Here is a 27734-nt window from a genome sequence, read left to right on the forward strand (position 1 = left end):
AATCCAGCCTGGGCTATAGTGTGAGTTCTAGGTCAGTCTCAACTACATAGTGAGACCCTGTCTCAGAACCCACCCCCCCAAATTCTCAAAGCAGAATTATTTAAAAGCTTTGTTTAGGGATATTATATTCTTTTTATATACATAAAATGTAATTTCTTTTTTTTTTCCATACTGGAGATTGAACTCAGGACCTTGAGCTTGCGAGACAGGTGCAGTGCCATTGAGCTAAATCCCCAGCCCAGAAAATGTAATTTCTAAAAAGAACATCACAAGCCTCCCTTCTGTTTCAGCAACTCAAATCAACCCTAAAACATCAATCAGGTGAGTAGCAATGACATCACATAACAAAAAAAAATTTAAGTTGCATAACTTAACCATATAAAAAAAGTAAAGGGAAAAATTCTACGTATCTATGTAAACCCCAGATTTAATACAATTATGGGATAGGAACACTATTTTTCTTCCACATAAATTCATAAAGTGATAAAAAAACTGGATCACAGATTCAATATTAGGTAAGTTTCAATTTCTAATCAAAGCTAAAATCTACACAAAGCTAAAATCTCAATCTCTCAAAGAATTTCTCATCCTGTTTTTTCATAAATACAGTATATACATCAAGTGATCTGCTTATAGGTTTAGTTGGTACCACAGGGGTTCTGGGATAAAGCTTCCCTGGAGAGTCAGAGCAGAGAAAACACCTCATGGGTGAGAGGAGCTATTTCCAGAAGTCTCTCACCTTAAAAGACAGTTTATAATCATGGCTAATGGAAAGTGTGGCTTCAAAAAGAGGCAAAGCATAAAGACGGGCTCTGCTGAAGTCTTATTAAGCATGCCTTGGTGTACCTTTGGGATTGAAAGATTCTAAAGAGGACGTTATTATCTCACTACAGTGTGAAGAGTTTTGCACTGAACTTAGAAGTACAGAAGCATGAGTAGAATTGTTCAGTTTTTTATCCAGCAGAATCCAAGGTAAAACTGTTAAGACATGAAATTAATTTTGCTTTGGTGATACCTAGGCTCTTCTAAGGTAGATGACCTAGTTCTCAAAACTGTCCAACTCTAATTAGTAATCAGAACAATTAATAATCAGAATGGTTCTGATTACTAATTTGATTTTTCAGGTATCTTAATGTAGAAAAGAGGTGTGAGGATTATGGATATGGTATACTCCTTTGTTATATTTACAGACTATCACTATAGCTTATATAAATTTTTTTTGTAAGAGTGTGAATTTGGTTAGCATTTCATTGTCTGATTAACTATAGGTTAATAAAACAGTTTCATGACCTCGGAGTTTAGAACTAGACTTCTGAGTATGAAAGCATAATGTATAATCAACTCAAGATACTGCCAGCAGGCTTTCCTCAATGATATTTATTTCGGTCTAAGTTCAAAACTAGCCTTTATCTGTTTTGTTTAGAAGTCTGCATCATGCTGGGTGCTGTGGCATATGACTGTAATCCTTAGTCAAGGGCAGCAGGCTGAGGTAGGAGGGTAGCAAGTTTGAGTACAGCCTGGGCAACTTAGTGAGTCTCTGTCTCAAAATAGAAAAAAGCAAGGCTGTGGATTCAGCTCAGTTGTAGAGTGGCCCTGAGTTCCCTAGCATTGGAAGAGAGGGGAGGGGAGAGGAGGAGAGAAAAGAGAGAAAAGAAAAGGTTATATCACAATGATTTGAATTCTTCACAATGCTCAGAAGTAGATTGTAACATAAGAAATATACACTTGTTTGGGACCAGAGTGCTTCAGATTTTTGAATTTTTCAGATTTTGGAATATTTACATAGACTTTATTGGTTGAACATCCTAATCTAAAATCATGTCACCACTGAAAAATTTTCAAATTTTACAGCATTTCAGATATTGGATTCTCAGATTAGGGAAATTTGATCTGTATTTAGTGTTTGACCCAGGTTCCTGTAAAATCTTGTATAACTAAGAGGCATAAAATGGTGACAGAATCTCACCATTTGTTGTAGTCTTGGTCCCAGGTTCCTGACATAAAAACTTGTAAGATCCTTAGAATCTCTGGAGTGATAAGAATGTCTTGTCTGCTAATAAAATGACTAGGGAGGGATAGGGGCTCCTAACGTCAGGGCTGGGGCTTGTTGCCAAAACATCCAACAGGTAACTGGAAGTTTGGAACTTTCAATCTCCAATCTCTGCAGACAGAGAAGGGTAAGGATTGCATCACTTACCAGGAGGAAATGATTTAATCAATCACAGCTAGTAATGAATCTTTCCTAAACCCTAAGCTATCAGGTCTGGAGAGATTCCCAGTTGGTGAAAGCCTCCATGTGTCAAGAAGGCACAATCTTTCCTTTGATAAAATATTATACAATTGACATGTAATATGATTGTCAATATGGTTAGATTTAAATCCATTGTATATTGTTTTTCATTTGTCCCATTTATTGTTTGTTCCCCTTTTCCCATTTTTTGCCTTCTTTTGTTTGCAGTGAAAGTTTTTTAAAAAAATGATTCCATGTTATCTCCTTTATTGATTTATTAGTTATAACTCCTTGTTTTGCTATTTTAGTGATTCTTATGGTTTATGGAATACGTCTTAATACATCACACTCTACTGAAACTACACCAGTTTGTATATGATACAGAAACCTCACAATAGTATAATTTCCATTTCTCTCCTGCCTGAGTGGCTTCCTTTATAATTCCTCTGGTTCACATCTTCAGGTTTGTCTGCATAAGTCCCTATTTCACTTTGGTTTTTTGAAAGCTATATTTTGTTGGTATGGAATTCTAAGTAAGTTACCAGTCTCCCTCCCCCACACTTAAAAAATGTTGTTTCACTTGTATTGCTTCTGATAAGAAACTGGATATATTTCTGTTACTGTGCCTTTTTTCTCTTTATTACTAGAATTGAGCAATCTGATCTCAGTGTAGCTTGATGTAGTTTACATAGGTTTCCTGTGTTTGGAATCTGTTCAGCTTCTTGGATCTGTGCATTTTGTTTTCATCAAATTTGGAGAAATGTTAGCCATTAATTAAAAATTTTTTTCCTTTTCTCTTCTTCCTTGGGGGGACTCTAATTGCAATTATACAGGGCTATATGAAATTGTCTCACAGCTTCCTGATGTTTGAGTCTTTCTTTTTTCTTTGTGTTTAATTTTGGACAGTTTTATTGCTATATTTTCAATTTCACTAATTCTTCTACAAGGTCAAATTTTCTGTTAATCCTGTTGAGTGTATTCTTTTCTCTCTTATTTTCATCTTTATAAAGTCAATGCATTTAAGGATCTTCCCTGTGTTTATTTAGAATGTTCAACATTTCCTCTAGCTTTCTGAATATATAGGGTATAACTTTAACTGTTTTAATGGCCTTGTCTGTTTATTTTATAATCTGTCAGTTTGAATGATTTGATTTTTCTTTTCATTATGGGTTGCAGACTCCAGTTGTTTTGTATGCCTGGTAGTTTTCAATTGGATGTCATGCATTCAGAATTTTACCTTCTGGGTGCTGGGTACTTTTGTATTTCTATAAACATTTCTGTGCTATGCTGAGATACTGATAGGTTACTTAGAAATAGCTTGATTCTTTCCAGTTGCGCATTCAAGATTTGTTCAGTAGGCGTGGAGTAGTATGTATGTAGGGCTAATTATTTCCCCTATCTAGGCAAGAACCTTGTCAGTGCTCTACCCAATACTCAAGGATCCTGAGGTTTGCAGTCTGGCTGCTGGGACAGACACTCTGCACACACAGCCTTTGTGAATGCTGAGTGTTCTCACCTCTCCTCCTTTGGGTGGGTCTTCCCCTTTGAGTAGTTTCTTCATGAGCACAGCTTATCAGTACTCAGCTGGATAAACCTAAACCTAGCTGCCTTGGTGTCTCCCAGCTCTTAGCTCTGTCTTTTCAACTGGGGAATCCTTGGGGCTTTGCCATGGCTCTTTCACACAGGACAGTCCAGAAAGGCCCCCAAGGTAGAAGATTTATACACAGCACTCCTCACTTTTTCTAGAATTTCAAGGATCAGTACCTTTCCTTGCCTGATGTTCACTATCTTGAAAACTACTTTTTCACATATTCTATCTGCTCTCCTCATATAACTTTTTCCACTCAGACAGCTACACTGCATTTATGAATGTACATACTTCTTTATAATCCAATCACCTACTGATGAGCATTTACATTTTTTCCAGTGTTTTGGCTGTTATAATATACAAATACACACATATATCCACCTTTGGGTATCTGTGCAAATATAATTACAGAGTAAATCATGAGTTATGCAGTTTATGCAGTAAGAAATATGGGCATATTAAATTTTGATTGATGCTGCCACACTGTCCACTTGGAGTATCTTACACCCCTAACAAGTGTTTTCCTAAATCCTTACAAATGCTGGTTTCTGTCAATATTTTAAAGTTCACCAAACTTACAGCTGAATTATTCTACTTTCATTATTCTGATCTAAATAATAGTATAATTACATATATTTTAAAAGATTTGAAATGAAGTATCTTCAAAGTCAACTAAACTTGTTGGAACTTTGATATGAGGTAATTCTTTGATAATTTTTAAAGTTCTTCTGGATATTGCCATATTTACATCAATATCTCTTCTTAGGCCAATCTGAACAATGTTTTTCTTAAATTCATCATTTCATTCCTATTTTAAAATTTATTTGGATCATTTTATAACCTGTTCATTTACAGTTTTTTTCTATGAATTCATCTAAGCAAGTATTTTAACTATGTCATTTGCCTTCCATTTCCCAATTTCCACACTTTGATTTGCCTGACTGCTGTCATTTCCCAGTGAACAATAGCTTATATAATCTGCTTCCAATAAGCAAATACATTCATAGCATATACCTTCCCTGCAATCCAATAACAGCATATCCTATTCCTCTTTTCCAAATTATGTTCTCTTCCTCAACCTTGTTTTAGTAATAATAACATGTATAAAAAGCATTAAATGACTATTAATACAAAGCAGATCTGCAGGTGGCATGAATGATACACACAGAGGAAAATAAAGATCTTGAGCCTCAAGGAAATACTCTATCCTGTTCAAACAGAAATGACTGTCAAAAGTATTTGCTTCTCTTAGGAAGGCTTTATAGCTGAAGCCTAAAACTGTAGTCATGCCAACCATTCCAACAATGCCTCTGTACAGACAGGCACAGCTCACGGTGGGGTGGAGTGGGGTGGGGTGGGTAGCTGGCTCTGCATCATTGCTAAGTTTTATCACAGGTCTACTTGAGTGGAATCTCTTCTGAATTAGACTCTGGCTCTGCATCATTGCTAAGTTTTATCACAGGTCTACTTGAGTGGAATCTCTTCTGAATTAGTCTTTTCTTTCCATGATGGTGTTTCAAGCTTGCCTTACCTTACGGACGTGACAGGAAAAGAGGACATTCATGTATTTGTCCTTCCGTTTCAGTTCATTAGCAACAGGGACAAAAGTGCCTGAGGTCTGAGGTGTATCTGGCTTCTGAAAGAAAAAGGAGACAATGAAATGAGAATGCTCAGCTTTGGAGCTGCAAAAGCAACCTTTTAGTGTATTGCTTTACAACTGTGCCTTATAGTTTCACACACATACTTTATCTCCTCACCCCAGATGGTAGACTAGTAAAGGGTTGTTATAATATCAAAGGTCCTGCGCAAGCGCAAGGTCCTGAGTTCGATCCCTGGTACAGAAAGAAAAAAAAATATGAATATAACACAAAGAACCTTTTTTAAGACGAGGAGAACATCAAATATTGTATACTTAGAAGCAATAAAATCTTTTAATGTAGTACCTCACATAGGAATCATTTAGTTTCTGAAAGTTTTATTCTTCTGTCATTTCTTGGAGAAAAATTCTTCACTTTCTTTGACAGAGAGCAGGAGTAGATTGCACGTTGCTGTCTTGGACTTACCGATGCAAGATAGTTGCCCTCCCAGGCCCTCTGGAGCCCAAGGTCAGCTCTTTGACCCTTTAGCATTTCCATGGCTGCGACCTTTGCCCTGACCTGGGGCAGGTCAGAAGCAGGTATGCTCTTGATGAGCTGGGATGCTCTCCATCTATAAGGAAATAGACAGCAAGTATAGACTTTAGAAACTCAATCCCATTCATTCAAGAAGAACTTAAAGCTGCTATTAAGTAAAATGAAACTAAAAGGGCTGGGAATTTAGCTCAGTGGTTCCGCCACTAGCCTCACAAGCGCAAGGTCCTGAGTTTGATCCCCGGTACAAAAAAAAAGGAAACTAAAAGACTTGCATACTATGCTAAAATGCCTCCAAAATGTACACAGAAGTTGTTAGAATACAGTTTTATGCAGACATATTTTGTAAAACTTGCTTTGTTGTTTGTTTTGAAAGCAATTAAACTTAGTGATACATAAGCTCTCATAACAAATTGAGCATCTTCAATCTGAAAATCAGACATCTGATACATTCTGAAAGTCAAAACTTCTTGACCTAGCTCAACAAGTAAATTCTGTACAAATGTTCCAAAGTTTAAAATTTCTGCAATCAAAACACTTCTAGTTCCAAGTATTTCAGATAAGGGATACTCAACCTGTGTTTATATTTAGGGCACAAAACATGTACACTCATCATTCATCCATCCACCCATCCATTCATTTAACTGTGTCCTAGGCATCTACTAAACTCCAGGTACTGTTCTAGGTAGTGGAGGCATAGCAATAAGCAACAGAGATAAAGGTCATTTCTGCCAGAGGCTTGTACTCTAAGAGGAGTGACATGATAAATACATAGGTAGATATAAAGTCTGTCTGCTGAAGACACCTGCTGCGAAGGAAAATAAGACAGGGCAACGAGGGCAGGGAGTACTATAAAAGAGGGGATGAAAGCAGGTGTTGTTTATACAGGGTGGTCTGGGGAGGCAGCTCTAATAAAGATAGATCAGCAGACACTTACAGGAAGGGTGGGCACCAGACATATGGAGAGCTAGCAGGATTAAGCGAACACAGCAAATGTGAAGGCTCTGAGATGGTAGCTGTATGGTGTGCTGGAGGTGCAACCAGGAGTCCTGTGAAGCTGGAACAGCATGGGGCATGTATGGGGGTAAAAAGGGTGCATAACAGGAGCAGATTAGAGAGACAGCCAGGGCCAGAAGCCATGAGGCCATTATCAGGACTTTTACTCTGAATGAGATGAGAAGCTATTGGAAGGTTTTGAACAAAGAAGGGATCGTTGTGTGGCTGCAGATTTGTTACTAGGTTAAGGTCCGGGCTATCTGCCACTTGAAGGCCAATACTCAGGACCTAAGAGTTGTTGGTAAGGAATTAGGTTTACTCAAGGGCTGGCTCTGAAGAAGACAGGAAGGTTATCTCCTTATAGGTGCATCTTAGAGGACTCTGGGGCACAAAGGACTTTTAGAGGGAAAGGTGAAGCAGGGCAGGAAGGCTGTATGCTAAGTGGGATCTTCATCATCCAGGGTATGTTTTTCTTTTTTTCTCTGGCCAGAAGAACATGGTAATGGACCTCAACCTCCTGGGGCAAGTTCCTGTATTCTAAACCTCACAGCAATTTACAGAGCTAAATAAAGACTGAGGGGTGTTACAAAGGTCATTGGATATTCTGGGTTTTTAAAGTTAAAGAAAGATTATTTTAGCAGTTAACAATTTAACCATTTAGGTGAGGCTTTTCTTTAGAATTTAGAATGCCCAGTAAAGGGAAGGGTGCATAGCCTTGCAAAGGATTAAGGAGGGAAACAAAAGAAACTGCAAAGACAACTTCTAAAAAGATCTCCCTGGTTATAAGGTGGCGCCAAGGCCTGTTAGAAGGTGAGTTCCCTAGTGCACATGCCAGAGGAAGGTAGCTTGGGCCAGGGAGGTGATGGCAGGTAAGTTGGTTCTGGATTATGCTCTAAAGAAAAAGCCAACAGGATTTTATGATGGATTAGAAATGAGGGAAATAATAGATTTAAGGATGATTCCAAGTTTTTTTTTTTTTGCATAAGCAACTGAAAGCATAAACCAAACATATTCTTGACAGATAAGCACATGCAAGGTCTCTTATCTTCTTAGGAGCATCCTACCCCTGCACGATACTTCTGTCATCTTTTCTGCTACAGGAAGTTGAAGTGGGGAGGTTGGAAGCCAACTTAACATTTAAAAATCAAGGCCAGCTGGGGATTTAGATCAGTGGTTCTGCTGCCTGCCTCGCAAGCGCAAGGACCTGAGTTTGATCCCTAGTACAAAAAAAGAAAAAAAAAAAAATCAAGGCCAATGGTTTTGAAGCTACGTTCCTATGGAAAACCAGAAAAAGATGACACTATAATTGAAAACTACCACGGAAATGACTGAATAAATGTAAAAATAATAAAAAAGTCTATAGTACTAGCAGGAAATGAGAATGATGTCAATAAATGGAAGTCATGAAGACTTTCTGGAAGAAAATAACAAAGCAGGCAGAATGGGGCTCATGGGGAGGTGGTTTGGTGGGAACAAGTCTATGTGGAGAAATGCTTTCGGGCATATGTTAGCTTCTCGACAAGGCCGTGAGAATCTATAAGCCTGAGCAGCAGGGCTTGGTCGCAGGTGCAGAAGGTAACAGATTTCAAGGTGGGAGCTATGCCAGTTCCCTCCATGTGGACTGGTAGGCCATGGAGAGGCAGGACATCTTCTATAACAGGCAGGGTCACTGACAATAGCAATCACTATGAAACAGTCATTATGAAACAATCATGAAAAAGTGAGGGCTCAATGTAACACTGAAATCTTCTTTTCTACTTCCTATGGCCAACCAACATGTGGACAAGGTGTCCTAAGATCACTGTAGAAAAGGCTATAAGAGGGACAGTTTGAGGGATTTAGCTCAGTGGTTCTGCCGCCTGCCTCACAAGCCCAAGGTCTGGAGTTGGATCCCTGGTACTCGCTCCCCGCCCAAAAAGAGGGACAGGTTTGGTCAAAGTCAAGAGCACTAGTGACAGCAAGTCCTGCAACACTAAGTGTCTTGCTAAGCAACTGCTCCAATCAGCACTTGTAATGAGCTTGTTAGGGCTGGGATGTCGCTCAAAAACCTCATGAGTTTGGAAAGTGAATGGAGCATGGGGGTGCTGCACTCTTCAGTGGATTGTTTCTGGCTGCCGTGGGAGGCTGTCCTCTGCCCAGGCCCTTTCACCATGCTATTTCTGCCTTGGAGCCTGCTGAGTATGGATTGAAACTTCTGAAACCATGAGTCAAAATAAATTTCTTCTCCTTTAAATTGTGGGTATTGGCTATTGTATCTCAGCAACAAGGAAAGTAATTAAGACAGATTTTGGTACTGGGAGTGGAGTTATTGCCATGATTATACCTGACTATGTGGTTTAGAAGCCTGGCTTGTGGGACTTTGGTAAGGTTTAGGGTTGCCAGCTGGAGAAGCCCCAGAATGCTATAAATTGAGCTTGACAGAAGATTCTGGTTAGAGGTGTGAAGACCAAAATGCTAATAGAAATGCAGATGGTAATGGCCAGGCTCAGGAGATTTCAGTGGGAAACAAGATCTCCACTGGTCCACATTTTGCCCATGTCCTGAGATTTTGCAGGAGATTGAGATTAAGGGCAGTGGCAGTCTGGCAGAGGAAATTTCAAAGCAGTTCAACCTCCAGGCTGTGGCATGGATATTGCTGGCAGCTTTTAATAAGATCTACAGTGAAAAACAGGAACAAACAGCCAATGTAAAAAGTTTTTACTTTTGACAGAAAAGAAGTGCCTACACAGTTAGACAGAAGGAGAATATGGCTGCTGAAAAGTTTAGCATTAAAAAAAAGCCAGCTGGATGTGGTGGTGAAAAAGTAATCCCAGCATTTGGGAGGCTGAGGCAGGATGATCACCCATGAGTTTAAGTCCAGCCTGAACTACATAGTAAGATCCCGTCTCAAAAAACCAAAAGCCAAATACTCTGCATCAGGACAATAGGAAAGATGTGTTGAGGGCATCTCATATATCATCAAGATCTAAAACTTGCTATCCCCCATTTCTCTCTTCTGGAATGGAAATGTCTATTCTGTGCACTGTATATCAGCAGTGTTTAAGTTTTTAAAAATTTTAGAGGAACTCACAGCTAAGTTTACCTTGAGTCTCAGAGGAGACTTTGGACTTGGACTTTTCAGCAGTGCTGGAACTGTTAAAACTTTGGTGACTGTAGAGTGGGACTAAATCATTTTGCACAAAGAAAGATACGCTTGAGTTTTTTTGGGGGGCCAGTGGTGGAAGTTTATAGTTTAGATCTGGGGCGCCCACCGAAAGCCTCATGTGTTTGGACAGTGGCTGGATCATGGGGCTTCTACACTCATCCACTGCTGAGTGAAAAGGTGACTTGCTGTTAGGAGGCGGGATCTGGTTGGGAAGGTGTGCAACTGGAGGCGTGACCTGAAATACTACTACCCCCTCACCCCAGCCCCAGCTCCTCCCTTTACTCTCTGCTTCCTGGCTGCCACTGTTCTTTGCCCAGGCCTTTACTCCATGCAGCCTTGGAATCTGCCAACCATGGACTGAAACTTCTGAAACCACGATCCAAAATAAACCTCTCTTCTTTTAAGTTGCAAGTGTCAGGTATTATGTCTCAGGGATGAGTAAAGTGACCAAGACAGCCCTTGAGCTCCAAATTCCATTAATAGGAAAGGTTTTGCTCCTACTGCTGCTCTGTTTCCAGACTTTTTGCCTGGTCAATCTGTTCCTTCTCAGTGCCCACAATGGTGCAGGCCAAGGTCCACACCTGACTGATTCCAGAGCCCCCAGACAAAGGCATGCTATGGCATTGAGGACCTGATCCCCACTATGATGGACAGAGCCATGGGCTTCTCATTCTTATCTTGCAAACCACCACCTAAAACTATGTGTAACCAACAACAGGTGCAGCCATTAAACCCAGCAGCCTCGATGACATGAAAAGGGAACAAAGTTGGGCACAAAGCAGGCTGGATTAGAAAGAGTTACTGTGAGGAAGAGGAAAGATCTTAAGCCCTAGACACACACTGAGATCCAGAAATATAAACTTCCATTCCATTCCACAATAACAGTAGAATCCTTTAACACTTCTTTCAGTATTCCTCAGATCAAAAGAATCAAGGTCAGGGACTGGCAAAGTACAGCTTGTTCCAAATACAGACCATGGTCTGTTTTTGTGCTCCCCTTGAGCTAAGAAGAATCTTTACATTTTTACATGTTTAACCAAACCAAACCAAAACAAAGAAAAACATATGAGAGGCCATATGCAGCCTGCAAAGCTTAAAATATTTACTACCAGCCCTCTATAGAAGAAGTTTGCTGATTCCTGACTAGACTGAATACAATTGGCAAGATATGTTCAGAGACAGTGCGTGAGCGAGACTGTACACGCACATGTGCACAGACAGCAAGCAGAGTAGAAACGTTATTTTCATATGTTCACTGACTGTGACTCCTAGGGTAGAAGGGGCTGTCTTTCCCATCTTTGGTGTTTGTCACTTTATCCCTGGAACCCAGGCCATGCCAGCAACACAGCAGGTGTTCAGTAAATATCAACTGAATGAGTAAATTGAATTTTACACAAATTAAAAAATTCTAGGCCACAAATAAAACCTCAAAATCTAAAAAGATTCCCATGGTACAATCTAATCAAAATCAAGCCATTACAAATAATGTGTAGATATTTATTGTCATAGGCTGGTCTTCATGACTGTTTTTTTTGGGGTATGGGGGACTGAACTCCAGACCTTGTGCTTGCAAGCCAGGCAGAGGTACCACTGAGCTAAATCCCCAGCCCATTTGTGACTGTTTTTTTAAGTTAAGTCATGGAAGCACACATATAATCCTGCTCATCTAGGAGAGAGGAGAAAGCCCAGATGGTGTATAGCTATGTGTGAACACACATAATATAGGCAAACATTTTCATAGCACTTAACCTACTATGTGTTAGGCGCCACCTGAAATGCTTTGTATTTACTCATTTTATACCTTTCAGAAACCCTATGAGGCAGGTGTTATTTCATGATCTTTCTACAGAGAAACTGAGGCATGAAGAGGTTAACTGGTTTGCCCAAAGTTACACAGCTAGTCCGGGGGCAGAGCGAGAATGACTGTGGCTCTGTATTTTTAGCAATATTATACTGCTCCTAAAACATGTTCATGTGTTTCATAAGGGTATGAAGGTCTAGAAGAATACCAACTGTTAATGAGTGGTATCTCAGGAGAGGGAAGTAAAATGAGGAGAGGACAAGGGTAGGGTGGAGGATTTCAACTTTATAGCTTATATATTTTACTTAAAAACGAGCATGCATTTAAATATAGCTTACTTTAAAAATTATGTAAAAATACAGATTATAGATACCATTCATGAAAAAAATTTATTTGTGCATTTTTTCTCTTTTTAAAAAATCTGTGCATTTAAAATCTTGCTGAGATTGAAAAGTTACACTTACAGTCGTATATCTGAGAACTGAGGGTTGATGCACTTTTCCTTTCAATAATTCTGTATTATTTCAACTTTTTCTCTTATGAGCATTTTTTTTTTTTTGGTACTGGGGATCAAACTTGGGACCTTGTGAGGCAGGCAGCAGAACACTGAGCTAAATCTCCAGCCCATGAACATTTATTTTTAAAAAACACAAATAGGCTGTATCTTAAAAAGTTAAACTCTCATGAACTTTCATTATCTTCTAATACCTTCCACTAGTTATACAGAGCAAGGTCTAAAGAAGATAAAATCTGATTTAGCACCAAATTATAAGTTCTTTTATGTTCTGGATATAAATTGGTGTTCTCTGTAAAAATGATACCATATTATTACATTTGAGCACTGCTGGCTTAGTGTATGGGATTAGATGGCCGTATCTAAGGCAGAGCTAGATATAGTCAGCACTCTTTATCTACAGGTTCCATATCTACAGATTCAATTGACTTTGGGTTAGGCCTATAATGTGATTCTTGAACACATGCAGACATTTTTTCTCGTCATTATTCTCTAAACAATACAGCATAATGACTATTTACACATCACTTACATTGCATTAGGTATTATAAATAATTCAGAGATTAAAGTATGTATGAAGATGTGTGTAGGTTATATGCAAATACTATATACTATTTTATATAAGGAACTTGAGCATCTATAGCTACAGATTTTAGTATTCACAGGGAATGATGGAACCAATGCTCCATGGGTATGGAGAGCCAGCTGTATATTTGGTGTACACTGGTAACACGCTCAAAAGAGAAGAGAAAGGACTTCTGCAAGGACAGATTCAGATTCAGGGCAGGTCATACATATGAAGTTCAGCCGGGAAGATGGCAAATTTTACATGGATGTTTATTTAAAAAATAGCTTGCTCTATTTTTTGCTCCTGGCTGAACTTTAAAACCACTTGGGAAACTCTACAAGGCCTGTGCCTGGCCTTGCCCCCAGTTCCATCAAACAGGACTGTCTGGAGGTGGGCTGGGCCTGTAGTGGTTCATAAACTCCATGGGCCTGAGGCACAGCCAGATTGAGCACTGCTGCTCTGGAAGGATCAATGGATCTGCTAGTCTGAGTTACATGGGGTGAATCTAAGAAACAGGTCCTTTCCTTCCTTTCCTCTCTCCCTTTCTCTCTCTCTTTTTCCCCCTAATAACAGAAAGTAGAGGTAGCATGCTAGTGCCTCATCTTAAATGCAGCTTAGACCTAGGGGTCCAGGCATGCAGCTGCAGCTACTGTTGACAGTTCTATCAGTTTTAGAAGTAAGCAGATACCCTTCGAAAGTAAAAATCTATGAAACTAAAGGTAGAAAGGAAAGATAAACATCATAATAGCAAAGAGCTCAGCCAATATCATAGTCTAGGATTTGAGGCTCGTGCTGCCGTGAATGGATGTGGCACATGCCAGCAAATTCTTACCTATTGAAAATGGCCTGTAGGGATTCCTCAAAGCGACGCAGCACTTTAGGAGGGGTGGGCCACTTCACGTGCTTCCCGTAGTCTTTCATGGTCTTGATGCCCTGGAAGCGTCTGGCCACCTCTTGGATGTACGACTTCACTTTGTAGCGCCGGTAGTACCTAATTATGGTCAGGGCAGCCTTTGTCCTCTTGTACCGCATGCGGGCCAGGGTACCCCGCCACACCTGCACAATAGACAAAGAGCAAGGAAAACGTTGCTGGCTGGCTGAGTAGTGACTTTGACATTACAGAAGCTCCTTTGCCTAACTGCAGGGGACCCACACCCACCAGCCCGAGCCACAGCATTCAATTCTATCTGCCACCAACAGATGGCGCTGGGACTCATGTCAGTTTTTTCAGGCATCAAAGGGCTCATTCCACATAGGAGTGTATTTATTGAGTTTGAAGTAGTCTTGTTCTGACTTTATTGTCGTGAAAAGAAGAAAGCCAAAGTGCAAATGTCCATGGATAACTATTTCAGGAATGTTAAAGGAAAGCAAGATGAGCCATAGCCAAACAAAGTAAGTACCTAGAGTTTCCTTGTGAGACCTAGCTTCACAGATTATACACACTGGCTACGAGTGTATTATTTGGATTTACAGACTGATTCATATACGGTCTGTGCATTCTTTCTTCCAAGGCTTGAAGTGGACTTCCTAGGAGTTATATGGATTAAATATAATCCATATAAGAAAAGGGTAAAAGAGATTACCACCATCTGAATCCTCATTATGAGTTTTCCAACACTTAGAAATCTTGCAGACAACTTATAAATGTATCAGTGCCAACTTCATCCAAGCATGAAACTAGAGATACTTTTTCGTTTTCAGGATCCTGTGTCGAGGTGGTCACACTTGTCAGCCTCTTGAACAAAAACAAGTTTGATGTAATCTTCAGCACTGGCCACTTCCCTCTATGTCCTTTCAACTGCTAAATTTACTTTCTTCTGCAGTATTTCCAGCATGACCCCTTTTGTATTATTTTCTGCTACCAGAGTCTCTATGGCCCCATGCCACTCTGCTTTCTTTGATAAATGTGCACCCACCCCCACTATGCTGCAGGTGCTATTTACTGCTGCACCTTAAATAACCACTCTGGTTCATAGGTTCTTTGTATTATTTCCCTCCCTCATCCCTGACCTGAAAGGGCCAAGATTTTCAACCTCCAATTCAAAGACCACAGGATGGGTTCTCCAGACTCCCCACAGTTTCTTTAATTTCTTCTAAAATCCCCATCTGTGCCCACCAATTTCTCTTGAAAGACTTGAACACTGCCTCCTTTATTCAGTTGTTTTGGGTTTATTTAATTGCATACTTAAATGTGCACCACGGGCTTGCCATGTTCTCCCGTTTCAGCTAGTGGTATTATAAAGACAGATTTGTTCATACACAGCATGGGGGAGGTTGTCAAGGGATCCCACGGAGCCAAGAAAATCCATGGTATATAAGGGGAACATGGCATATGAGCAATCTGATGGGAATCCAGGGTCTACATGTGAACAGATTATTTAAGGACAATGAGGCAATGAGAACTCTCCGTGTCTGTCTCACGTGGCACTGGCATGGCTAAGCGGCTCTCTTCCTGGTAGCTGAATGTGCTGTACAGATGGCTGTGCTGCGCCTCCACCTAAGTGCTAAAATAAAGGCCCTTCTTTTCCTTTCTTAATATTTCTTTTAATATCTAAAAAATACAATTAGAGGGTAGAAGTGTATGATTCAAATTCTTAGACAAAACACATTTTTAAAGTTCCATACTGTTTGTGGCTTTTTTTTTTTCCCTTAAGGTAAAGGAAATTAAGACTCCCTGGGAACACATCTATTTAGAAAATCAATCTTTAATTTCCAAGAAGTGTTTTACACAGCTTTTTGTTAAAATTTGTTTTTTTGGGGGGGTTTGATTCTTTAGTGATTCTTAAAAAAAACATTTAGTAAGTATTTTTTTAAGGACAGTCTCTAAATTTTCATCTGTGATTTTGGTTTAAGTTTTGTGGAGTGGAAAAGAAGTAAATACCACAAAAATGCTTCTAATAAAATAAAGTAGCTCTTTTCCTCACCCACCTAATCTAGCTCCTGCCTCACAGTCTTATTCTATACAAACTGTTGCAGCAGTTTATTCTGATATTTGTCACAGTTATAAATAACACCCACAGGTAGTTATTTTTTCTTTTTAGAAATTATCCAAATTACAGAAGTTGCACTTTCAGCTGTCTTCTCATCATTCTTATGCTTCTTCTTTCTGTCATTCCAATGATAATTCATTGGAATTTCAAGTCATAGTATTTACATTATTACATATATTATAATAATATTATGTATTCAATAGGTAATCCATATATGTATCCTATTATACTATATGTTACATATAAATTTGGTTCATTTGCTAAGGAGTATGGCTAGTCTTCCTTTACTCTGTCATCTAAATTTGTATTTCCCTACAGTTAGGAACTACAGATAAATTTTTAAAATAAATTTGCTTTATTTTCTACTATACCTACTGCTATTTTTGCTAGTTGCTCTTATAGACCATCAAACGGCCAGCAATACTATTTGCAACTGTCAGGCATACTACAATTTTATAGTCCCCACATCCTTGTGTTCTTTAGACTCTCTGCATAGTTCTTGTCCTGGGAGATTTTAAACTACTCCACATGGACTCCTGAGTGCTTATCTTTCTTTTTCTCAGTTTTCTTCCTTCTAGTAGCTTTGAAGAAAAGGCATATAGCCAATAAATTTCTATTCTGCTTAATTTCCTTAAGAGAATAAAGCAATTGTCTAAAATGTTGTATTTCCTGGGGCAAAGCAGAGAGTAGCTGAGAACAAGATCCAAACACAGGATGCCTCTGCCCCAATCCTGGCCCCACTCCTCCCAGCTGGGTAGACTGGGGTAAGCCTCTCCACCCTCCTGTGCCCTAGAGTTCTTATCTGTGAAACGAGGATAATAACCATGCTTACCTTATGGTGTTGTGAGAATTAATGGAGTTAAGACACACAAAGCACTATCAATGATGCCTGGTGGGTAGTCAGTGCTCAGTAATTGTAGGCCAGTGATGATGAACCTTTTAGAGCTTTCAATGATACAAACTGCCCGCTGTGGCACATGTGCCACAGGTTCACCACCACTGGCGGAGGCTGCTGTGACTATCTGAAAGTCTCTCTGTTTAGTAGGCTGTGCCACTTTTCCTTTTCTTTCCCTCCTCCCTCCCTCTTTTTGTATGTTGGGTTTTTTTTTTTTTGCTTTAGTCACATACTAGTGTGACCTGGAAACTAACAAATGTGCTCCATTCATTCTTGGCCTACCATCTGTCCCAAGTAGCACTTGAATGGTTCTTATTTTATTCTTCCACCTAGACGATGGAGGGCACGTCCATGGTCTGTAAGTTTTACTTGGTCTTTCAGCTTTCCAGTGGGAAGGGACCTAGGGCTTTGGGTATCTTCCCCTGAAGCCTTTCCTTCATTCTAAGGAAAAAAGGCTTCACTGAGTTTGGGGCATTGCGCATTTTGGCTTGGTACATTTTTTTCCATGCCTCGTGGAACTTTTCTTGGTTCAGCTGTAACAATTACTATTAGCAGATGCTTCCCCCATTTCTTGCCCACTTATTTTAAGGAAATATGGCAAACTCTGCCAGGTCTTCTTGCCTGGGGAAGAAGTCTCTTGATGGAAGAAAGCATCCCCAGCTAAGCAGTGGAAGTTCCAAGGCTTTTCCCTGGTGGACCTCTGTTCTTAATGCTAACACTGTTAAAGCATGAGACTTCTCTGAATTCCCTCCTGCACCTTCATGTTCCATTTTCCTTTTGAAGAATATATTGAGTTTTCAACACATTTTCTTTAATTTGGTCCAATTTTTCATTTTCTCAATAATACTTTTTTTTTTTGGTACTGGAGATTGAATTCGGGTCCTTGCGCTTGCAAGGCAGGCCACCGAATCGCTGAGCTAAATCCCCAGCCCTTCAATAATACTTCTTAAAGTTTACAGCACAAAGGTGTATCTTTTTTTGGTTTCAGGATTGATGTCATATTTGTTGCTTTTACATTTGATGTTTGTTAATCTCACACAATTTGGTAGGAAATAAATACTCTGCACTTACAGTTGGTGTATTTGCCCTTATGTAAATATATTTGGTTTAAATAGCTTATGCTCCCATAAAAATTTGTGTATCTTCATGGGGGAAAAGTTGCTGCTGATTTTTCCACCAAGCATTTGCAGGTTGAACTTAAGGTATAACGCAGATTTTTCCATTTCTCTTCTTTGTTTAAAGATGCTTAAACTGTTGGGTTTTATGAGAGCCACACAAAGTTTTTTCTGCTTGACTTACCTCCATAGAGGACTCTGCCTGATGACAAAGCTTCAGAAAGCAGAAAATTCAATGCCATGTTCCATAAACAAATGCTTAATAGTTATTTGCACATGCCTGAGTGGCTCAACAAACAACAAAAGAGCCAAAGGGATCCCTAGTTACGGCTGCGTTAACACCCCAAGTGGAACCAGCCAGGCACTATGTGCTTTAGGATGTGATGGCAGCAGGAGTGGGAGCTGGAGGACATCAAGCAGAGAACGGAAGGTAGAGAGCAGGCTGACAGAGGAGAGGTCAGCAGCCACTTGCCAGATAAAAAAGAGGGTAAGAGGCTATTTTAGTCACCTTACCACTGCTGGGACAAAACACACAATTGAAAGAAGAGATTTATTTTGGCTCAGTTTTAGGACTTTTGGCCCAAGGCTGGCGGGCACCAAGAAACATGGTGTGATGGAGGAAAGCTGCTCAACTCATGGCAGCCAGGAAGCAGAGTCAAAGAGCCAGAGAGGAAGGGGCTAGGGGCCAGGTAAAATTCCTAAGGTCACTCCCCTGTGGCCCACCTAGACTCACCCCAGACATGTGCTTTACTAGTCTCGCAGGTGTTTCTCAAGGCAATCACATTAGCAATCAAGAGGAACTATCACAGAGGTGCTGAAGGGACATCTGTGTTTACACAGAACACTGGAGTTCTGCAACACTGCAACCTCCTTCCTATTTAGGTGCCAGCTCCCACAGTACAGCCAGAGTGACCCTCTTATGTTCAAAGTCACATCATGCCACTTCTTGGCTCAGAACTCTGCTGTGGCTCTCCATTGCCCCAGAGTAAAAGCCACGGTCACTCCAATGGCCTACATGAACCGAGTGACCTGGCAGTGTTTTCTTCCTGCTCTGTCTCCCATGGGTCTCTCCCTGGCTCACCCCAGGCACAATGGCCCCCTGCTGTATCCTAAACAGGCCAGGTACCCTCTTGTCACAGAACCTCTGTGTTAGCTGTTTCCACTGCCTGGAATGATCTTCCCTCAGATGTCACATGGCTAACTTCCTCAAACCATCTGTATCTTTGCTCAACTGTTACCTTCTCAGTGTGACCAGCCCTCATCATTCTACTGAGTTCAACTTGTCTCCACTCCTCCCAGTACTCTCAATTCTCCTTCCCAGACTCTATACAGTGTGATAAAAATATGGTATTTAAAAAAAAATAAAATGTATTACAGTAAAAAACATATTGCCTTTAATTCCCTTCAAAATACTCCCTCTCACTTTGAATATACTTTTTCTGTTGTTCTTGGTACCTTCTGAAGCAGTACTGGAAGTCCTCCTTTGTGAGTTTCTTTTTGTGGTTGTCTTCACATTGATTCAAAACATTTATAGTAATTTCTGTCAAATAAAAACATTATGGTGTGTCCTCGTTCACCTTATACATAGGATCTGGACACTGTGCAATTTCTGGCTCTTTTCCAAAGTCAAAATGACCATGAAAGGTATATGTTTTGATTTGATTCAGGACATTGAGGCAGCCCTGACAGTTCAATTGAAGACTCTCATGAAAGAGGTAAACATTTAAGATAAAATGTTTTCGTTTGCTTTCAGAATTCTCAGGGTGACAAGGAATTGGTGGGGTTGGGGATTTAATCTTCAGTATTTACACTTTAATATCCTTGGTTTCAATATGGTATCTGACCCCTCTCTTACACTAAGCCTGGTGTCCCTAAGCCCAGAGATTGTCTTGTTCAATTTATCCATACAGTAAAGTGTATTCCATCTATCAGAATGAGACTGAGATAGTCACCCAGGTCTGTGGGGTTTGAGAGGTGACCTGGCAGTCTAATTCTTCTTTGTGCAGATTTTAAACCAACCTCTTCCTCCATTTGTACCCCTCACCCTTCTACAGAGGTGCCCAGTCCTTCCTATTCCTGAATCTTTCAATATAGCCCTTTGGTCAATGACTTCTCTTGCTTCTCTGCCTCCTCCTCTGTATGCACTTAGATTTTCAGATACTTTCCTGCCTGCTTGGGGGAATTACTTGTTCACTTCCAAAACTATGCTGCTGAGTCTTGTCTGTTTTTTTGCTCTATGTTTTGTTTGTCCTTGTAGGGTTATCTGCCTTGTATTCCTTTACTGCTCTTTCAGAGGTGTTGAAAGCAGCTATAAACATAACTGTCAGGTTTAGCCAGATGGTAAATGCCATCTTAAATTAGTTTAGCCAGTGCCATCTTAATTCTGCCATTTTTTTCTAGTGGTGCATACTTCTCCTTAGTCAGGTGTTTCAAAGCAACATCTGGCAGCCATTAAAGAGAAACTATGTTTCACAAAAGATCAGGATTCTAGATTACATTCTATAAGAAGTCAATCATGTATCCCTGGTTTAGTATCAGAATCAAGCACTTTCCTTCCAGCCCCAGTTCTCCAAGTGTTTTCCTGTTTTTGTTCCAGTCATTGTGGATGTTGGGTTGTCTTTTTATCAGTACAAATCACCTCATAGCTGTCCCGTACTCTGATGTGGACAGTCTCTGGCTTCTACAACCAGAAACTACAAAATGTCTATCTTCCCAGGCTTTTGATACTCAGAGAGCTTTTACAAGTGTCTTTCTTCCATTTCTACCCTTAAATTCCCTACATCATTATGCTGGCAGTTTCTGACAGGTTGTTAAACAGTGGTAGTGGTAGTAGTAGAGGACAGTTTAGTTACCACTGTAAACTCCAGGCCAACTGTAAAATACACAAAATTTCTTTTTGATAGCCTCATAGGTCATCCAATTTAGAATGACAGTTGCAAGAAAAAAATGTGAGATAATGAAAAGATGGAAATAAAGTGTTTGTAGATGGGGAGGGGAGGAGGGGGTGAAGGGAGGGCAGAGGTAAGGGGAAAAAATGAGAATCAAGACTTGTCATGTAGAGGTACAAGATCCCAACAATAAATGTAACTGTACTGTATCCCTAAAATGTACCAATAAACTCAATTAAAGCTGAAAAAAAAAAAGAATAGAATGACAGTTGCATCCAATTTGGGATAATTCATGACTGATTAAGAAGGCGTGGCCTCTCCTGAGAGTTATTTTAAAGTAAGCCTCAATGAAGAGTTATTGCTGCTCCACTCAAATGTCTCTATGAGGAACAAAATGAATAAAAACCTAATGTGTTATTTTCAAAATGTGGGTGCCCATGTTTCTTTTAACCAGAACAACAGATAATAATGTGTCAAAAAGAAAATAAGATCCAGTGAATATAATTTATAGATCTTTAGTGTAATTCCTGAATGAAAGCCCTTAGTTTTATAAATAAATTACTATTAGTTTGAGATGACCTAGGGGAAATCCAAGAAGCAACGAGATAACCAAATCCTTAGCTAATGAACAAATGTGAAACCATTAAAGAAGAGACACACAGAGAAGCACATGTAAGTTGGTCATGATAAGCTGTTCTGATGAATTTAACTATCGTGACGGGGGTGATGGATATGAATATGGAATGTAACTTCTCTAATGATCGTTTCTGAGCTGCCTTGCCATGGTCTGAGAAACTAACTTGCCAAGAAGTTCGCTCATTTAATCCATCATTTGGAACACACACATTTTATATTTGGCCTTGTCCAGATCTCTTACCTTTGTTACTTATTAGTGATTTCTTCCCTGTGATGAAGATGAGATCTGACAGCCTCCTTGTTCAATACTATCAGAAGAACAGCTCAACAATAACTCTATCAAAGCCTAAACTGCAATTATTTTGCAGATAAGTGAAAATAAAATTGGTTCAGTTAATGGGTTTTATAATTCTAGACATTTCAAGATTCATTCTTGTTCATTTCTTTTTTAAAATTCTGTGACACTATAATGAAGACTGCTTGCTTTTGTTTGGTTTTATTTTCTTGGAAGAAAAGGTAGATTAAAGGTTAATGTTTAAAATGTTTCAGGTCAAGGATATCCCCAAGCTGCTTTCTGATATGAAACTACAGGGTTTGGATCAAGTGCTTGGGTTTTAGAGCAGTCCATTGAGCTATCTAGGGATTTTTAAACTTTGTCTCCTCAAAGAAATAATCCAGTCCATCTTTACATCAGATGCTTGCAAATGATCTCCATTTTGAATGGTTCCCTAGATCACTCAAAAACTCTAAGCTAATTAACTCTAAGCTAATTAAAAGTCATAGCAGCATGGGAAGTGGGGTGTCTTATTGAACCATTTTTAGCATACTTTTTTTTTAAAGGAAAGACACACTCTTGAATTGAGTAAACTCTTAGAAAATAGTATGGTATCAGCACTAGTCTCCTGATTTTGGCAAATGTTTTATGGAGAATATCCTTGTTTTTAGCAAATACAGAAGTATTAGCGTAAAGGGGCACTATGTCTGCAAATTATTATTTTTTAATTTTTTTTGAGACAGGGTTTCACTATGTAATCCTGGCTGGCCTTGAGCTCACTGTGTAGCCTAAGGTGGCCTCAAACATGTGGTGATCCTTCTGCCTCAGCATCCTGACTACTGGGATTACAGGTGTGTGCCACCAAGCCCAGCTTGATAGTCTTTAAAGAGAAATATTACTATTTTATTTTATGAAAAACTATTCCAAAATTTCATAACCAAACAATCACAAGTTACCATGCTGTGTAGCATTATCTTCAAAGTAGCCACTCAGTAGAAGACATAGACCAAAAAAAATTTTACAAAAGAGAAACAGATAATACACACTTTCTTTTTAGCAAACTGAGATAAACTAGTTGCAAATTATTTTTAGTTTAAAAATCGATTATACTAGTTGTAAATTATTCTTAAATAGTTAAGAATCCAACTGCATAAACAAATATAGATATACCTGTATACAGATATGGCTGTGTGTGTATACTTATATACCTACAAATATACACAAAGTAAGAGAGAACCAAGACCAAATATGATAAAGTAGTTCTAATAGAGTTTTAACATTTGGGACATCTAGATGAAGGGAACATATATAGAAATTGTTTAAGCTAATCTTGCAACTTTTTGTAAACCTACCATTATTTTAGAATAAAACAACTAAACAAGTGTACTTAAATGATAGAGAAAAGTTATTACAGAATATATTACTAACAAATTCATGTAGCCAGGTGTGGTGGCGCACACCTGTAATCCCAACATTCAGGAGGCTGGGGCAGCAGGATTGCTGTGAATTCGAGGCCAGCCCGGGCTACACAGTGAGCTCAAGGACAGCCTGAGCTACAGAGCGACACCCTGTCTCAAAAGTTTTTTCTCATATAAGTGAAATGATCATTATAATTTTTTAAAAAAAGTTGAAATACTGTCTTCCATCACCACCACAGGAGAGTGAACCCAGGGCTTCACACATGCTGGGCAAGCAGTTTACTACTAAGCTACAACCCTAGCCCAGTACTGGCATTTGGATTATTTCCCCCCTCAGTTTTTGTTGGTGCCTATAACCACAATGATTATGGATATGCCTACAATTCAGTGGGTTTTCTTTCCTTTATTTTACAAGTATTTGTCAAATGCATTCTGTACCTGTGGTTTCTGTAGAAACCTATGGTATCCCCCCAAAACCAAGTATGCCTATGAGCTAACTGGGAAACAACTCTGATTTCAAACACCTTTCATAAAGTAAGATCTGGGAGGATCAGTATGTATATGTACCAATACCCCACGATGAATGTATTCATTATGTTTCACTAGTGATTTGGTAACATTACAACAGTGTAACTAAGCTTCTTGGTCTGCTGAATTCCTCAAGCCCCCAGAATATGGCTGGCTGTTCCTAAGAGGTCCAGCACCTCTCAGATGGACAGCTCCAGGACAGCACTGGAGAAATGGCCTTGCTCTGCAAGAAGACACTAGCATTTTTGCTAGGGAGGGGGACAAGCCAAACTGCTGTTGCTTCAGATTCTTCACCTGTAAACTGATGATGTTACACTAGATGATTTATACACTCATAGACCAACATCCTATTTGCCAGCTACTGAAACTGAGCAAAAATTCAAAACTGCTATTTCAAAGGTTCTGATGCATGAAGTAGAGGAAACTGACACCCCAGGTCTTTGATTTTTGTCTGATGACTGTTACCACCCTTCAAAGAAAGGACAGAAAGCATCACTTTATCACTGTGTGCCAGTCTTGTTTGAGACACTTGCCCTACACCAGTGGTGGTGAACCTATGGCATGCATGCCATGGTGTTCACCATAACAATGGGTATTTTAAAAGCACTTATTCTTTTTTTGGTACCAGAGATCAAACTGAGGACCTTGTGCTTGCGAGGCAGGCACAGTGCCACTGAGCTAAATCCCCAGCCCTAAGAGCACTTATTCTTGACATATATTTGTGCTGTACTGTTATATTTCTCCTACTAATAATTTATCATAAAGAAGGAAATGTGGTATTTATACAGCATAGAATACTACTCTGTCATGAAGACAAACTTGTCATTTATAAAAAAATCAATACACCTTGAGACCATAATGCTAAGTGAAATAAATGGACACAGAAACTTAGATAACATTTTGTTTCTCTTACATGAGGAATCTAGAGTAAAAATAAAGATAGAAAATAGGAAGTAGGGAGACATCATTCTCAAAGGGGAAGGGATCAAGAGGTGGAGGAAGCAGAATGGGAGGGAATGGATAAAGGATGAAAAGAAGGAATTGGAGTGTATTAGGTGCCTCTGCCAACTCCACACAAGGAGTGTAAACATTATGTACTGCAGCCATGTACTAACAAACAAATTAAATAGTAAGAGCAGGAAATACATTTGAGGTACATTTCATTAAGTCATACATTAGTATATTTTTGCTGGCAAGTGCTTGGTTTTGGGAACGATCATGTTTTCAACCCCCTGCAGTCTGCTTCTGCAGAAAAGTGCAGTCATGTTCACAGCTCTTACTGGGCTTCTGGCTCTGGCTGCGGGCAGCAGAAAACTGTGCCAGCAGAATTTCCATCGAGACCAGTGCTCCTTAAAGGAACCCTGCAGCTCAATATACCATCAGTTACCAGGGCTCGGTACAATGACACTTGGTGAAGATACTTCCTGGGATTTTAGAATCTTGCAGAAAGAGAATAATTTTAAAATAACCCTTTTTGACTTTGGGCAAACATGTTTTCTCTTTTTCATAATCATTCATTCCATTCATTTTGCAATACTGAGGATTGAACCCAAGGAGTGTTGAGTACATCCCATCCCTTTTTATTTTTTAAATTTTGAGATAGGATCTCATTGAATTGTCTGGCTGGCCTTGAATCTGAGCAGTTGGGTTACAGGTGTGCACCACTATGCCCAGTCCTCATTCTTTTATTTTAGATCGTAGTTGATTAGATGAGGAATTGCAGGATAAGTAAATGTGCCTTAATTAAGGACTGATACTTTTGAACATTTACAAAACCGAATATAACAGGATTACATCAGAGGGCCAATACTGGTCATCGCTCAATTATAGAAGTGACAAAAAATGATGGTATTCAGGTTTGCTGTTTGGATGCATGGTTTATCACCTACCAGGTAAGAGAAATAATCAAGAATAGGACATACTTATGCTAGGTAAGAAGAAAAGCTAGACTTATTCAGTGATGTGGAGACTTCGTATTTGCTGTAACTATCTTTGCTACCGAAAATCCTACTAGAAACATAACCTTCTACCTATAAATCTGAAAAACCCATTACCTACTACTTCATCTATTTCTTCCCATAGAAACATTTTATAACATAATATTTGAAAACTGAGGTTTCTTTTTTCTATTTTTTTTTGTACTGGGGATCGAACTCAGGACCTTATACCTGAAAAGCAGGCGTGGTGCCACTGAACTAAATCCCTGGCCCCAAACTGAGGTTTCTTAAGTTATATAACAGTCAAATGAAAACACACTTTTAGATGAATATAACAGGAATATGATTAATTTTTCAATCAACTTTTATTGCTGATGAATCTATTATTTTACAAATGTATTTATATTTTGTCAGCCTTTTGTGTAACCCGCGTATTTCAATCTTGTATCCTTTTCCTCTTTGTTTCAATATCCTATTAATTTGTATGAGTTCTTTATAAGTTAAAGGAACCATCTTTTTGTCATTGGTAGTTTAAGTATTTTCATACTGTTTGTGGTATACTCTATTACAAAAGTTGTATTTTAAAAGCTTTACATGGCCAAGTATATTCATTTTCTTTTTAAGTCTACATATATCTTTTTATAAACTGAGGCCATATAATAAACATCAAATGACGTGTGATGCTTACTTTCCCATGTGATCCAATATCTTCCTGTAATGTGATCTTGAACCATCTAACAGTGCTCATTCTGACAGATGCATACATAATTCACTTAACCAATCCCCTATTGTGAGGTATTTTGGTGTTTTCTATTTTTTATTGTTATAAATAACAGTTTAGTAATATCACTGTACATAATTCATACACACATTATTTATATGCAAGTTCCAGAAGAATGGCTATTGTAACATATTTGTATTTTCAGCTGCCACATATTAAAGTGCCTATTTCCAAAATCTACCATGTGAACAGTTAAAAAGAATTCATTAAATTGATAGGCTAATATATTGTTACTATGATTAAAGTACTTTATGGGTATTATTCAATTTTTCTAAAATTTACTAGTGACTAGAAACTTTCTTTTGTAACTGCTTCTTCATTTTTTTTGTTGTTGTTCATCACATTTCATAATTTTATATAGCAATTTGTATAGGCTCTATATTTTGAAGAAGTAAGCCTCTTATTACATTTACAAAGACTTCTTAGCATGTTATCCTTTCCAATCTCCTGGCCACCGTTATTGGTTCAGGCCAGTAAAATCTCCTTTCCTTTCTTTTCTTTTTTTTTTTTTGGACAGGGTCTTGCTCTGTAGTCCAGGTTGGCCTTGAACTCACTATGTATCCCAGGCTAGCCTTGAACTTGGGGAAATCCTCCTGCCTCAGCCTCCCAAGTGCTGGGATTACAGACATGTGCCACCACACTGAGCTCTCACTTTTATGACACTTTTGGAGGACTGGAAGGGACCCTGTCCTTCAGCACATAGTAGTTCGCTGAAATTGCTAGCTGCAATCTTGCAACCACAAGGGGGAGCCAGACTTAGAACGAAGGTGTTCAAGTGAAGGCCCTGCAGAGGCTTCCTGTTGTGTGAAACAAATCTGTTACAGTATTCTCTATGTCAGTTTGAACTGCAATTTCTATATTTGCAACCGAAAAGTGAGACAGTGGTATTATTTTGAGAAATAAAAATTTTAAATGTTACATCATAATATTTATCAATCTTTTCCTTTGTGGATTCTTTTGCTGCTGCTATATTCAGAAAGGCTTTCCCTATTTTGTTTTGTTGTTTTGTTTTTTGGTACTGGGGATTGAACTAGGGAACTTGCGCTTGCAAGGCAGGCAGCAGAACCACTGAGCTAAATCCCTGGCCCTAGACCTTTCCTATTTTAAAATCAAGCATGTGTCCACAAATAAATTAATGATTCCATGAAGATGTAAATTCTAGGAAGGTGGGGTAGAGAACTCAATCACAGTAGTGACAGAGAGCCTTTATGATAATCACAGGAATGGCAGCAGACTGTGCTCACTCCAGTACATTATCCATAATTAAATACCCGTGAAGTGCCCACAGAAGCTCTAGATTC

General features: G+C 39.1%; 1 protein-coding gene across 2 annotated transcripts in view; it reads right to left on the reverse strand.

Annotated features, from left to right (window-relative positions):
- The window catches only part of Myo1d (myosin ID), a 302321-nt gene that overhangs the window by 118436 nt on the left and 156151 nt on the right, over window positions 1-27734 (reverse strand). For both annotated transcript variants that reach the window (XM_010642388.2, XM_010642387.2), the window contains exons 17-19: window positions 13804-14027; window positions 5882-6026; window positions 5350-5454 (exon numbers count right to left, since the gene is read on the reverse strand). In XM_010642388.2, coding sequence (XP_010640690.1) covers window positions 5350-5454; window positions 5882-6026; window positions 13804-14027 — 474 coding nt within the window. The remainder of the gene's footprint in view (window positions 1-5349; window positions 5455-5881; window positions 6027-13803; window positions 14028-27734) is intronic.

The sequence above is a fragment of the Fukomys damarensis genome, unplaced genomic scaffold (assembly GCF_012274545.1).
Source record: "Fukomys damarensis isolate Sample0158 unplaced genomic scaffold, DMR_v1.0_HiC HiC_scaffold_13, whole genome shotgun sequence".
Taxonomy (NCBI): domain Eukaryota; kingdom Metazoa; phylum Chordata; class Mammalia; order Rodentia; family Bathyergidae; genus Fukomys; species Fukomys damarensis.